Source organism: Lissotriton helveticus, chromosome 1_1 (assembly GCF_964261635.1).
Source record: "Lissotriton helveticus chromosome 1_1, aLisHel1.1, whole genome shotgun sequence".
Taxonomy (NCBI): Eukaryota; Metazoa; Chordata; class Amphibia; order Caudata; family Salamandridae; genus Lissotriton; species Lissotriton helveticus.
The window spans coordinates 1,358,065,436-1,358,080,240 of record NC_136057.1 but is presented as its reverse complement, the minus strand read 5'-3'; the positions used below and the strand labels follow the sequence as shown (position 1 = coordinate 1,358,080,240).

The 14,805-nt window shown below is 46.2% G+C and overlaps 1 protein-coding gene across 1 annotated transcript in view; it reads left to right on the top strand.

The window, feature by feature from the left end:
- GRAP2 (GRB2 related adaptor protein 2) overlaps positions 1-14,805 on the top strand; it is a 347,855-nt gene that overhangs the window by 136,193 nt on the left and 196,857 nt on the right. Inside the window, exons 3-4 of the mRNA XM_078683398.1 lie at positions 5,132-5,223; positions 12,723-12,842. Coding sequence (XP_078539524.1) covers positions 5,132-5,223; positions 12,723-12,842 — 212 coding nt within the window. The remainder of the gene's footprint in view (positions 1-5,131; positions 5,224-12,722; positions 12,843-14,805) is intronic.

Below are 14,805 nucleotides of genomic sequence, written 5' to 3'. Positions count from 1 at the left end.
AGCATCACTCAGCGCCACCACAGTATCACTCAGGGACACAACAGCATCACTCAGGGCCACCACAACATCTCCCAGGGCCACCACAGCATCTCCCAGGGCCACTTTAGCATCTCCCAGGGCCACTTTAGCATCTCCCAGGGGCACCACAGCATCTCCCAGGGGCACCACAGCATCTCCCAGGGCCACCACAGCATCTCCCAGGGCCACCACAGCATCTCCCAGGGCCACCACAGCATCTCCCAGGGGCACCACAGCATCGCTCAGCACCACCGCAGCATCACTCAGCGCCACTGCAGCATCACTCAGAAATTGGCAGAAACACGTTGCCAGCATTGCAAGAACAAAAGAAAACTGAGTAAATGTTTTATTGTAAATACTTTTTTTAACCCCTTGCATGCTCGTGACGGAACCATTCCGTCACGAGCCACGGTGGTGTGTGCTGGTGACGGAATGGTTCCGTCATGGCCCGGCTGCCTGCGCCGCGCTGATTTCGCGCCTGCGCTGAGCGTTCTATTAGGCGTGCGGGGCCGTGACGGAACCATTCCATCACAAGCACAGCGCCACCGCGGCTCGTGACGGAGTGGTTCCGTCACAAGCATGGCGGCGCCGCGCGGCCCCCCTAGCGCTGCGGCGGAATTACCGCCGCGGCCAAGGGGTTAATATGGTCGTTCAGATTTACATAATGCCTTCTTGGTCACATTATTAGGTAACAAATATTATTCTGACAGTTTTTTATTAAAACTTTTCAGCAAGCTGCACAGCAGCCACACTTCTCTACAGCTCAGCTTAAAGACATTGATAAAGTCAATAGCTCTGGCTAAACACTTATAAGGCCCCAAAGGCAAGACCTATTGGCTATGCCAATGCTTTCTTTGTATGGAGCAAGGGGCAACAAGGACAATGGAGGGGGTAGCTGGGGTAGCTGGGGGAAACAGACAACGGAAGGTGGGTGAGAGGTACAGGGGCAGCAAACTGACAGCAGAGATTCAGCGGGTGGAAGGTAATTGGGAGGAGAAGTACACTAGGGAGACAGCTGAAATGCATGCACTCTCGTACAGTGTTTTTTTGTAGATTATTTTTTATTAATCAATCAATCAGAGTACTTGTAAAGCGCCCTACTTACCCGTGAGGGTCCCAAGGCGCTATGGGGAGGGGGGTGCTGCTACTGCTCGAAGAGCCAGGTCTTGAGGAGTCTTCTGAAGGCGAGTAGGTCTTGGGTCTGCCGTATGTGGGTAGGGAGGGTGTTCCAGGTCTTGGCGGCGAGGTAGGAGAAGGATCTGCCACCGGAAGTCATTCGTTGGATGCGGGGGACAGTGGCGAGGGCGAGGCTGGCGGAGCGGAGCTCGCGGGTGGGGGTGTGGAAGCTGAGTCTGCTGTTCAGGTAGGCTGGTCCGGCGTTGTGGAGTGCCATGTGTGCGTGGGTGAGGAGCTTGAAGGTGATCCTCTTGTCGACGGGGAGCCAGTGTAGGTCTCTCAGGTGGGGGATGATGTGGCTGCGGCGGGGGACGTTGACGATCAGACGGGCAGAGGCGTTTTGGATGCGTTGTAGTCGTCGTAGGTGTTTGGCTGGGATTCCTGCATAGAGTGCGTTGCCGTAGTCCAGTCTGCTGCTGACGAAGGCCTGTGTCACCGTTCTTCTTGTTTCGGTCGGGATCCACTTGTAGATCCTGCGGAGCATGCGGAGGGTGTTGTAGCAGGAGGAGGAGACGGCTTTGACCTGCTTAGACATGGAGAGGGAGGAGTCGAGGATGAATCCTAGATTGCCTGCATGGTCGGTGGGTGTTGGTGCTGTTCCCAGTGTGGTCGGCCAACAGGAGTCGTCCCAGGCTGAGGGGGTGGGTCCGAGGATGAGGACCTCCGTCTTGTCCGAGTTCAGATTCAGACAGCTGCTCCTCATCCAATCGGCGACGGCCTTCATTCCCTTCTGGAGGTTGGTTTTGGCGGTGTGTGGGTCCTTGGTGACGGAGAGGATGAGCTGAGTGTCGTCAGCGTAGGAGATGATGTTGAGGTCATGATGGCAGGCCACTTGTGCGAGGGGGGCCATGTAGACGTTGAACAGCATTGGGCTGAGGGATGAGCCCTAGGGGACGCCGCGGATGATGTTGGTGGCTTCGGATCGGAAGGGTGGGAGGCGGACGCTCTGGGTTCTGCCGGAGAGGAAAGACGTGGTCCAGTCAAGAGACTTCTCTTTGATTCCGGCTTCTAGGAGGCGTGTCTTTAGAGTGCGATGGCAGACCATGTCGAAGGCGTCTGAAAGGTCCAGGAGGATGAGGGCTGATGTTTTGCCGTTGTCTAGTTGTCGCCTGATGTCGTCTGTGGCGGCGATGAGGGCTGTCTCGGTGCTCTGGTTTTGTCTGAATCCGGACTGGGACGGGTCAAAGATGTTGTTGTCTTCGAGGTGGTGGGCCAGTTGAATGTTGATGATTTTCTCGATGACCTTTGCCGGGAATGGGAGCAGGGAGATGGGCCGGAAGTTCTTGAGGTCCTTGGGTTCCGCTTTGGGCTTCTTGACGAAGGCGTTGATTTCGGTGTGCTTCCAGCTTTTACGTGAATGTCGCTGTTTCGAAGGAGATGTTGATGATCTTCCGTAGTTGGGGTGCGATGGCTGCGTCTGCTTTGTTGAATACGTGGTGTGGGCACGGGTCAGACGGAGACCCTGAGTGGATGGAGTTCATGACCATGCGTGTCTCGTCGTCGTTGACATTGGACCAGGAGGTCAGGCGGTTGGCGCTGGTGGTGTTCACAGTGGAGGTGGAGTCTGGCGTAGTCGGGGCGGTCGTGGTGTTGAAGCTGTTGTGGATGTCAGCGATCTTGCAGAGGAAGAAGATGGCTAGTGAGTTGCACAGTTCTTGTGAGGGCGGGATGTCGTTGGCGGTGGTGCTGGGGTTGGAGAGTTCCTTTACGATGCTGAAGAGCTCTTTTCTGTCGTATGCGTTGTTATCCAAGCGGTCTTTGAAGGAGGATCTCTTGGCTAATCTGATGAGGTGGTGGTGCCTGCGGGTGGCATAGTTGAGGGCTGCGTGGTTGTCCGGTGTGCGTTCGTGGAGCCATGTCTTCTCCAGTTTCCGGCATGCGCGTTTAGAGGTCTGGAGCTCGTTGGTGAACCAGGTGGCTCTCTTGTTGGCGTGTCTGTTGGAAGGTTTCTTGAGCGGGGTGAAGGTGTTGGTGCAGTCGTCGATTCACTGTCTGAGGTTTCGGGCTGTGGCGTCTGGGTTGGTGGGGTCGGTGGGTGGGTTCTTGGCGAGGGAGGTGCTCAGCTGGTCTTCGGTGACTTTGCTCCAGCAGCGGCGAGGCAGCTGTTGGGTGCGGTGGTGCGTGGTTGGCAAGTCAAACACCATAACAATACACATACAGTGTCCACTCGTGTTGCAGGAAACCAGTATTCCCCCTGCTCTGACGTTCCAACAACAATACACAAATGATCTCATCCCAGAGGAGCCCCCTCCCCTCACAAACACATTTTGTTCCATAGTGGCTACAGATTCAGGGCCTATCCCGTGTGGCATTCCAGAACTGACAGATCCATTCCCATTTTTTCAGGCACCTTAGGCTATTGTAAATGTGCTGTTCCATCACAGGACACCAGTCTATGACCACTTTCCATTGTTCAAAGTCCTGTTAGAGATTAGCACTGCCACTGTGTCACTAACAGTTGTTTTATGCTCTGTGTCTGAGGAAAGTTGAATGGATAAGACAAGGAACATAGGTCAGCATGCAGGGGTCATGCTTACATGTGGCTCCACTATGTCTCTTCTGGGACAGTATGGGGTCATTGTGGAGACTCACAACACCACCTACCAGGGTGCATTTTGCCAAGTTTGATGTTATATTCACTGTCATTCGTTAAAATCAGTTTTCTGTTTTGCTTGTATTGCTCATTACCGAAGCTGAGAATTTTCCTTTTGTATATTATTCCGAGGGTCCCTGAAGTGGATTTATTCCCTAGTATATAGTGATAACCAGAGTTTACTTGTGTGGCATTACTGTCGAAGTAAAAGTTTGTTTATACTTTATTACTTCTGTGAATAGATAGGTCTTCATGTGCCCCTAGCTCCTGAGATTTAATGGATTAGTGGGTTATCCTGCCAACCCATAGTAGAGAAACACTAGGTATGGTGGAAGCACACCAAGTAGATACTGCTGGGATTTCCATACTCTAATACATCAAAGGTGTTAGCCACTTTTGTTATAGGATTTAGAAGGTGACCTCATCCAGTGGTGACAAAGGTTTTAGGTCCTAAATCATGCTGATCCATTTCTCCTTGGAGAGTGGGTAGGGATCTACTTCTGTGTCCAACACCCTATTGAGGCCAAGAAACGGGTATGTAACAACTATAGAACTCTAGAGATAGATCTGCCGCCTCCCTGCTTGCCCACAATGAATCTTGATTGTGAAGAACTTCCTGGCACCTGCTAGTTCCAATACTGAAGTGGTGTTCTCAGCATCCAATGCTTCTGCCACATCCCACCATCCAAAACCCTGACTCAAACAAGGTCAGTCCAAATAACCCTTCTGCTGAAACTAGAAGCCCAGGAGTCACCCACTGCTTACTGCTCAAGTAACATTGTAAATTCCAAGATCAGATCCATGGTGTGCTTTAGACACCTTCACTTCTCTCCTCCCTAGTTCATGGTATGCTCCTTTTCCCATGCCGAGGTACATCTTGATTTCCTGCTTGACTTCACTTATTATAGCGCGGACTACCAGAGCATCCAACCTTGGTATCCGTATGATCCAGAACATTGCAGTCAAACTGGTAGCAGACACCAGTTGGGTAGCTCTGCTGCTTCAAACCTGAAGGTCACAGGTTTCTAAAATTGTGACTGTATGCCAGGTACATAGAGATCACCCTCCACTGCAGTCAGCTTGTTGCCAATCCACTTAAATTGAGAGGGTTATCTTCAGCAAATTTGCCAGATTCCTTATCTTACTGGTCTCACAGTCTTCCATTCTGTGATGCATTCCACTGACTCATCACCACTCTGCAGATAAATTATTTGCAGTGTACCCCAATATAAGGCATAGTACACCTGCCCTATTCAGGAGAACTGAAGGAGAATTGAAACACTGCTAGTTATTTAATTATTCTTTTTTCTTTGTCTCATGTTTCTTTGTACTGTTTGCTTGCAGGTCTTAACCACTGAAGAGGACTGGTGTCAAGTCGAGCTACGGGGAAATTATGGCAGTGCCCCTAAGACATACATCGATATACACATGCCTACGTGAGTACATCCAGTTTCCTACACACTATCCTACTAGGGTGGTTGAAATATTTCCAGTGAAGAAGTTAATGGTGCAGTTCACTCTGAAATGGCTCACATAGCCGTGGGCTTCTTAAGCAACGGGGGCACAGTGCCCCTGTTCACAAGGGCTAGTTATAGCGCCTCCTAATAAGAAGGGGGGCTATCTGGGTTCCAATTCACTGGAGACTAGCTGGTATGTGTCTGGCATTAAAGGAGGACCTAGGCAAGTAGTGCTTGATTTGTGCCAGTGGTTGCAGGTCGTAGAGAAGAAAAATCCCTGGAAGAGTTCAAGAGAAACAACGTGTAAGATGGTGAGAGAGTAGCATAAGGTGAATCAAGACCTTGCCTTCGTATTCAGCAACCTTGGCATTCCTAAGCACCAGTTGTGGGCTCCTAAGAAAAACTTTAAGTCTCTCGCCCTTATGTTTTTTTGTTTTTGTTTTCAAAGTAAGCATTGAGGCATTGTTTGTCATATAAAGCAAGCTGCTCAGTTCAGGGTTTTATAAATAGGAGAGCACCAACGTTTGGGATCATTTAGGACAGGTTTGTTCAGTCAGTTGGATTAGCAACAGAGGTAGTGTCAATTTCTTTTGCTACTAAACAGTAGTGAAACTGGCAATTTAAGTTATCAAAATATTGGATGCAAGAAGAGTGACAATGTAATTTTGTTCTATGAAACTATTTGAAATTTATCGTGTGATACAATGCAGTCAATGTGAAGGGTACTGTGAAGATTAAGTCATACATAAAACCAAATCACTCTCAAGCGTATTTGAACAGGAACTATAATTAATGTCTAGACATTATAGACTGTTTAACGAACACAGTGCCTTATTTAGTTTAACACATATGTAAAAGTCTAATTTACGAATACATATGTTTATTACATATGGTTCACTAAACAACAATAGACCTGGTTATGCGGGACGACAATAGTTTTCTTACATAGGGCTGGTGTTTGGGGGAATCCACCTCTACCCAACAGCTGGGCTGAACAATTTACCAGTCTAATCCAGTCCTAAATGTCCGCTATCTTAAATTTTTCATAAGTGTTAGTCAACTCATTACAACAATACCCTTAGCTAAAGGAGGTGTATAGAAAAACACATAAAAATATGTATGAAGATAAGAAGGTCCCTGACGTGCACTACACCAGAGGAGCTACTGGCAGGTTCTCACCAGCTTGCCCACGTTTCTCATCATCGGTAACCTTCTCACCTATAGAAAAGAAAATGTGTCCAGTATAAAGATGAAAATAGGGATATGTGTATCAACAAAGGAAAATAACACGTAATGTGCAGGTGATAAAATATATCTCTAATTAAAAATTGAGTTAAGACTTACATATATGACGTAACCCTTTTATTCAAAATTGTGAACTTCAAAAGTAAAAAACAACTGCATGTCACAGACCAATTCAAGAAGGGCCAACATGTTTCATTGCCTATTCTTTGTTGAGACAATATTGTCAGGACTCAAGGTCGACAATCACCTCACTGGACGTCTGACTTTGTACACGGAGTGACTGACAAACACAAACAAACACAAATTGTTCTGATTAAAAACATCAACCAGTTAGGCCCTCCTACATAGCAGGTACTGGTATATCATGTCTAGAATTGACCTTCGATATCATCAATTTCAATATGTATTTACCATTTGGTAGCCAAGGGCCCTCGTACCACCTTCCCACCATAGCAAGGGCTATTTTTCATATACCGTCTATCCCCTTACAGCACTATCCGTTGCCTTGAATGCACCTGTGAAGACATATAGCCACCATTCATTCATTTACCAACTCACTAAATCCAAACATGGCGATATTATCAACCCACTGTTTTTAACATGGGTTTGTATGCAAATCGCACCCCTCGTTTACACACTAGCGGCATTTGTAGTCTAAGCATTAAAAATCCGCTATGTATTCTATCTCTCTCCAGTCATATCAAGGGTTTGTATGCAAATTACACCCCTCATTTACACACTGCCTGCTTTTATGTCTAATGTCTGGGCATCAAAATCCGCCAAGCATCCCTACTCTCTTCATTCATATCAAGGGTTTGTATTCAGATTACACCTCTCATTGACATACTGACTGCTTTTATAGTCCGAGCCTAAAAGTCTGTTAAGCGCCTCAACTCTCTCCATTCATATCCACAGTCAGGACAAGTATCAGAGAGACCGGTCCAATCACCAACATCGCACACATACTCGTTCCTCGTACACGCATGTATCGAGCTTCGTCTCCTTCCAGCATGCAACCAAGGTCCTGGTTCTTCATTTTCAAATGCATGAACCGGAAGGATAAAGTCATGTGACTATTCCTCCGGTCACCCCGCAACAAGGGAAACAAGTTACAACAATGGGTGCATAGCCAGGTCTATTGTTGTTTAGTGATTTATGAGTAGAGGGTGACCTAGTTATTCGTTTTCCCTCTGGAGCTCCTTGTTATTAGTAGCTATTAACTTACACCATAAGCTCACGTTTACCTGTATTTCCGAGACTTTCTTTCAGGGGTTCACACTTTATAATCTTCACTTCTTATCAACCTATGGATTGCTCAGATATTTTGGTGACGGTTCCTCTTTGAGAGTCTTTTTGTCAAGGTCACTTGGGTGTCTGGTTCCCCTTTGACGTATCTCAACTTCCCACAAAATACCACTTCATCGTATAGAGCACTTCTCAATTTTTCATTTTTTAAGAATTCTTTTACTTTGAGCACCTATTATGGTATGTTTTTCAAAAAGATGTGGGCCATCATTCGATTTGCCTTTACATGTTTCTGTTGTGTATGTTTTTGACATTCATTGCTTATGCTTTGTCTCAGTCTCCCTTTGTAAATATTCTGCAGCTTTGAAAAAGTCACAAAGTGACGGAACACATCTTGGCCGTGTTTTTTCTGCAGATTACAAGTCTGACAATCATATGTAATAACCAAATGTATTCGTAAATTAGACTTTTACAGATATGTTAAAATAAATAAGGGACTGTGTTTGTTAAAAAGTCCTTAATGTATGGACATTATGCTTCCTGTTCAAATACGCTTGAGAGTGCTTTGGTTTAATGTGTGACTTATGCTTTACACACTGATTTTTCTTGTCGGTGTCTTTCTGCACCTTTGGTAGTAAGGTGCTCAAACCATTACAGCACCTCCTTAATACTTGGCTTTTCTCCCAACCACTAACTTTCCCATAGTTTATTGTTGCTTTCATACGAGGTGCGATAACTGTTACCACTACTTCCCAACGTTCTTTTGGGTACTGTGAAGATGGCAATATTGAAAATCCAAGTAACTATCAGTTATGCAAGCATTGCTACTTCACAAACATGTTAAGTCATTTTCTTAGGCAGAGATAAATATGTCTTCCCTTCATCTTTGAATATTTCTACTAGAAAGCATCACTCAGAGTTCATAGAGTGAATTCCTTATACCTTCCTAATTAAAGACGTGGGGCCTAAATTTAGAGTTTAATGGACAGGGTACATGCATATGTGGCACAGTACTCTACCCGCAAAACCGATTGAGAGCCAGACGAACCATCATGTTTCTGACGCCAGTGCCCCCACTGGCTCTGCTGCCAGAACCCTTATGTCAATGGCCTGATGGATTTGGGGCCATCGGTGTTAGTGCATCTAACTGTCCCTCCTGTTTATAGCTGATAGTTTGATGTACTTTCATTTCTGTTTGAGACTGCTAGGAAAAGCCTGAAGGTTCCAAAGCGAAAAATGACTCCCACATCCTTGGAATAAAGTCCCGGAGTGTCAGTGTTTTCGCTTTACAAAAACAATCTCCTGCTTCGTGAGTTTGTTTTAGTAAAACAAAAAAACTTCAGTGAGTGGGTGCATGAAACATGGAGGCAGCTCAGCCAATTTTACAGCATACCCACTCCATTGACTGTAGCAATCAAAGAATGACATTCCTCGATGTTGCTGTCGGCACGGAAGGGGGGAAGTTTACCACCACTTTGTTTAAGAAGGCCACAGATAAAAACACTATTCTACACTACAAGAGTGCCCACCCACAATGTTTGAAGGATAACCTCCCGTATGGGCAGTTACTCAGGATCAGGCGCAATTGCTCTGACCTTGATGGGTTCAATACACATGCAGACACCTTTTGTGATGAACTAAGCAAAAAGGTTACCCCAAAAAACTTTTGAAACACTCTAAGAAACGAGCACGCTTTACCCCCAGAGAAGAACTTCTCAAAATAAAAACCAAGAAAGAATTGGACAAACTCGTATGTGTCACCACATATGGAACACACACGAACAAGTTTCGCCAGATCATCCTGCGTAATTGGCATTTGTTGGAAGGATTGGGTTTCCCTCTATAAAAGCCCATTTTCGCCATGAAGAAAAACTTGAGCGTTGGCCAACAAATCATAAGAGCCGACAGTTTCATACAGAAACCCAAAAGTGATCTAATTTCCAAATGGAACCTCAAACCCATCACAGGCCACCACAAATGTGGGACTTGTGTGGCCTGCACTAGTGTTGTAGAAGGAGATGAATTTTGCCACAATGGCATAAAATGGAGACACAGTTTACACACAAACTGTAAAAGTAAAAATGTGATCTACGGGATCTTGTGCACTTGCAATAAACTGTATATAGGCAAAACATGCCAACAGGTAAATGTCCGGATAACCCAACATCGCTCGCGGCTCAAGAAAAAGGTACAAAATGCACCAATGGTTGAGCACTTTGCTAACGCAAACCACAAAGAAACTGATTTCAGATGGACCGTTCTGGCTGGAATAGATCCACAGCACAAATCGCCTAACGTAGAGCAGGCTCTGTTGCGCAAAGAGGCATATTTAATAATGCGGTTTGATACTATCAACACCGGCCTCAACTCAATGAGTGAGCTATCAAGGCTGTAAACCCAGCACCACAGCGGATCTGATTCCAAGCCCGGGAATGCCATGATGGGTTTAAGTGGCATAAGCTGCCATCCAGCCTGGTTGACTACATGTCCCATAATGCACCACTATGGCACCGCAAAACCAACTCCTCCCTGATTGGCTAAGCCAGAAGGGGTGGGTCCCTTTATGCCCCTGAGAGAACCGACCTGCTTCCACTTTGTGTAATGGAATGAGGAAGTAGCGAAGGCTGCGGAATTGACAGGTATGACAAGCTGCTACCAGCGGGCCAGCGGTCACGCTGTATCTTACAGCGCTTGCTTTTTGTTCATATAAAATCAGGCTTTACTAAATGACAGTTTCTAAAATGTTAGCCTATTAAATTTAACTTAAGCCGCACCGCCGCTGTGTTTCAGCAAACAGTCAGCGCGCGTCCATTCCCCTGCAACACGAAACGTGTTTTCTAACATATACCCGCGTTTTCTTAAACAGAACCGCGGAAGTTGAAAACAACTCAGAAGGGACCCAGGCAAATAACCGACAACACTGTGAACAAAGGCACCCTTGTACCTTGCCAGTTGGGAACGTATTCAGTAAGTTATGACCCGTGTGCGTATAACTTCACTGGTGAGTTCATTTGTCAACTTCATTGAAAAAGCAAGTAACGCGCTCATTTTGCTTACAGCGCACCAGGTTCAAAACGGACATCTTCATTAACGAGAATCATAGCCGAACTTGGTCCCCCTTGTACCTGTTAACCAGGTATGAATGGTACGCCTGTTTCACAGTGAATTCAAAACAAAAGTGTATACATAGTGCTTCATAAAAATCCATAATTTTTTTAGATTATCGCACAGACCGTACTGAATCACAAGAGTTTTCTGGACGAATTGATTTACCTCAAATCCCCAGAGGTACGTCTTTTTAACGTTGTACATATGAGAAAGGTTGAGCAGGTTGAGGGGAGCATTCAGTAACAAGTATCTTCAATTTTTGTGTTTTTATTAATAGGTCAACAAATGGGGAATGGAATACATTTGGCCCTGATGAGAGTTTGAGAAGAACCCTCCCAAACTCGAAACGCGTAGGCGGGCAGGATTAAATCTTAGCTAGTTTAGAAATAGTTAAAACTGTTAGGAACATTACGCCTGGTAACATCTCTACCGAGAGGTTGTTTTGTTATATGGAAGCTCATTAAAAGGCTTCATTTTGGTAAAATATTTTTCAATATCGTATGATAATGTCATGAATATTCCCTTTGCACTTGTTTTTGTATTGCATATTAGTCACATGTTCTTTACAATTTAAATGCTTGTTTTGTCAAATTTTTGCGCAATCACGCAGTCTTTGATTTGAATCGTCAATTTATATGTATGTTTCTTCACATGTTTGTGCAATCACGTAATTTTTTGATTTGGTTGCTCAGTTGTACGTTTTTGGTCAGTAAGTTCAAGACATTGATACTTCTCTTGACGCAAATTGATATCTATTGTTGATAGAATTGTTGAATAAAACGGCATAACTAATTGCCGAGATAAACATATTAAGTTTTGTTTATCTTCTTCATCCCGAATCAGAATGGTGTGAAAGATTATGAGTGTGGGTTCCTTTGTTTTTTTCATAAAGTATTTGGGCCCGTACCCCACTCATGTCCGAATGGGCCACACTCCCCCTTTTTTGTAAAAGTTCAATGGTTAGAGCGGCAGACCCTGATGCAGAGGTCTGGCCTGCAGAGTAAGGGCCCTCCTTTAGTGGGTAAATGGAGTTCAGGGCGTAGACCGGGCAATTCCCGGGGTAACACTGCGCATGCGCACGTCTCATGGGGAGGCGCAGCTTGTAGGACCTGACACCGGTAGTGACTCTGCCATATGGCCAGAAATGTACAAAAATCAGATGAGGATGTTTAGACTCGGTTAGGAAACAACATGTATTAGAGTTTTGTTAAGGTCAGGCTCTCAAACTTGTTGACAATAATTGTGTATATGATGTCCTGCTGATTTTGCTGTGAGGGAGCGTCCAGGAACAAGGGGGTCTCCTGGGCGCTCCCCACCTCTTTATTCTCAAGGGGCCAGGCGGGGGGGGCACGCCCCCCCCCGGCCCGCCCCTCCTGTACCCGTCCCCCCCGACCCGGACCTTCTTCCTGGTATCCGGGTCAGGGAGGCCGCCGGCCAATCGGTGGTGGGTCGCGCCCACCAGGGCCCACCACCGAGAGACAACAAAGGGGAAAGGGGGGGAGACGGTCGCCGCGCCGCCATGCGTGCGGGGGGGCCGAGGGCCCCCCCTTTTCATTTAGTAAGAACAACTGCCATAGGAGCTCTAATCACTAGCTTTAGTATGTGATAGTGTTTTGGGATTTCCAAAATGTAGCTCCCAAACAGGAGTAGGTTAACTGAGATGGAGGCATTTTTTCAACTTGGACAGGAAAGTACAACATCTGCAATGATCTGTAAGTTTGTAAGCTATTTTTGATTAACCGTTGATTTTCCTCACTTGCTGGTTTTCACTTGCATGCTCATCATAGCGACCTCAAATTATCAAGCACAATATGAGAAATTAATCATTTTAATCTTCTGAATTGATTAAATGTGTGTCCAATCGCTGTTTTCCTCCCAAGGTGGTATCACAAGGGTCTCTCCAGACACGAGGCAGAAGACATCCTCATGAAGAAGGGCCTGGGTTTTTTTGTTATCCGCGACAGCCAGAGCTCTCCCGGAGACTTCTCCATCTCTGTCAGGTGAGTCTTTTCCTGCAAACTTCAACTTACACAAGGCTTGGTAGCACCAGGCGATTTTATTCCAGAATATCTCATAAAGACATGTCTTCTGACAATTATTATGTCCTAAATGTTGTTTAAGGAAACATTGTCCTACCTGCTGATTTTCTAATAACTCCAATGGGGCGTTATTTTTTAAAAGATACACTGATAACGGTATTATGGTTCCATTCCCACTAGTGACCCTTTGCATCTCTTTAAATGCTGTTTAGCACACACACCCTAGTGCCTCAGTGGCATTTGTGCCCCTGGGTGCTATCTCTCATGTCCCCTTTATTTATTCATCCAAATGTTGGTTGTGGTCTCGGACACTTTATGCAACAGGTGTTGATATCCCTGAATGGTTAGTGGCTCTCCACGTCATGTAGGAGTGTGTTAGGGGCATTGTTTGAGTGGATGCATACAGGCAAACATATTTAATTGAGGGAATCACATATCCAAAATGAGGGAGTTAATTGTGCCATTTTTGAACGTGATGGTCAGTATCGGGCAGAGCATGGCATGGCCTTACCTGCATTGTGATGCAGTGAACCAAAGGAAAACTGGATACTTTACTAATATTATTTTTAACTTAATGTTTTCATAATATACTTAGATGACCAAAGAACGCTGCAGAGCTCCTACGCATATTATACTGAAGCAGAATTATGTTTTGTGTTCATGTTATTTCAGCACTCTGACACTGTGTTTGAACAAAATATTGGAAACAAAATATGGCTCAATATTTGGACAGATATTGGCTTAGAGTGAATGTTTGAGCCATTGCTCTCAAAATACCATCTTGTTTCGGTTTTTAGACTCGAGGTCCCCATTATTAAAGGTGATACACCTGGGAACAGCAAGGTGTTTTTAATTTACCAGGATCTCCCCATTGTCTGTAGATGTTATCTAAGAACTTCGTACAAGTCCATCAGGAGGTTGAGTCCACCCTGGTAGCAGTGTCCCACCACAGTGGGGAGAGGTTGAGGATGAAGCATTACACAAACTATGGGGCTGATTAGCATGGCTGGTGGACTTTGTCTGCCCGCCATAGCCCCGGGAAATGGGACCACCTGCAATGCATGCAGCGGTCCCGCATTTGCAATTTGGATGTGCCCGCCACATTGGCGGGCGCATCCAACATTTTTAACATTGCGGCGGCCGGTGCTGCTAGCAGCACCCACCGCAAGGTTAAATATGCTAGTTGTGCATCTGATTGCACAACATGAAAGGCACAGCGCAGTGCCTGCCATGCTGTACATGCAAATGCAGGGCGGTACCATAGGTACCCCCCATGTGCACCCCCCTGCCCCCAAAATACCTGGGGGTCCGTTACGGGCCCCCAATGACAAGGACCGCATGCCCGTTGCTGCCAGGGAATGTCAAATCCCCGCATATATCATAATATGGATGGTGGTGTCTACCAGACACCACCACCATATTAAAACCTTTTCCGCCCGGTCGACTCATCGACCAGGCGGAAAACCAGCGGACGGTCTTTCCGTCTGCTGGGGTCCCCCCGCCATAGTAATATGGCGGGGGGAATCGGGTAGTGGACGGTGGATTATGGCGGGCGGATCACCACCACCATGCGGGTGGTGGCGATTCGCCCACCATTGTAATCAGCCCCTGTTATGTTATGTTATACTTTTATTTGTATAGCGCACGGATACTCAACAAGAGTGTCCCGGCGATTTATGTCGGCAGCTCAGCAATTAAAAAACATAACAGTAAAAAAACAGGAACGGAAGGGAAAAAACAACCTAAAGGTTAAAAAGCCAGGTCTTAAGGCTTTTCCTGAAAAGGAGCAGACTGGGAATACTGCGTAAAGCAAGAGGCAGGGAATTCCAAAGCTGGGGGGCCCTAAGGCTACAAGAGCGGCCCCCCGTACGAGCCTTCCTCACTCGGGGGACCACGGCCATAAACAGAGTCTCCGAACGCAGTG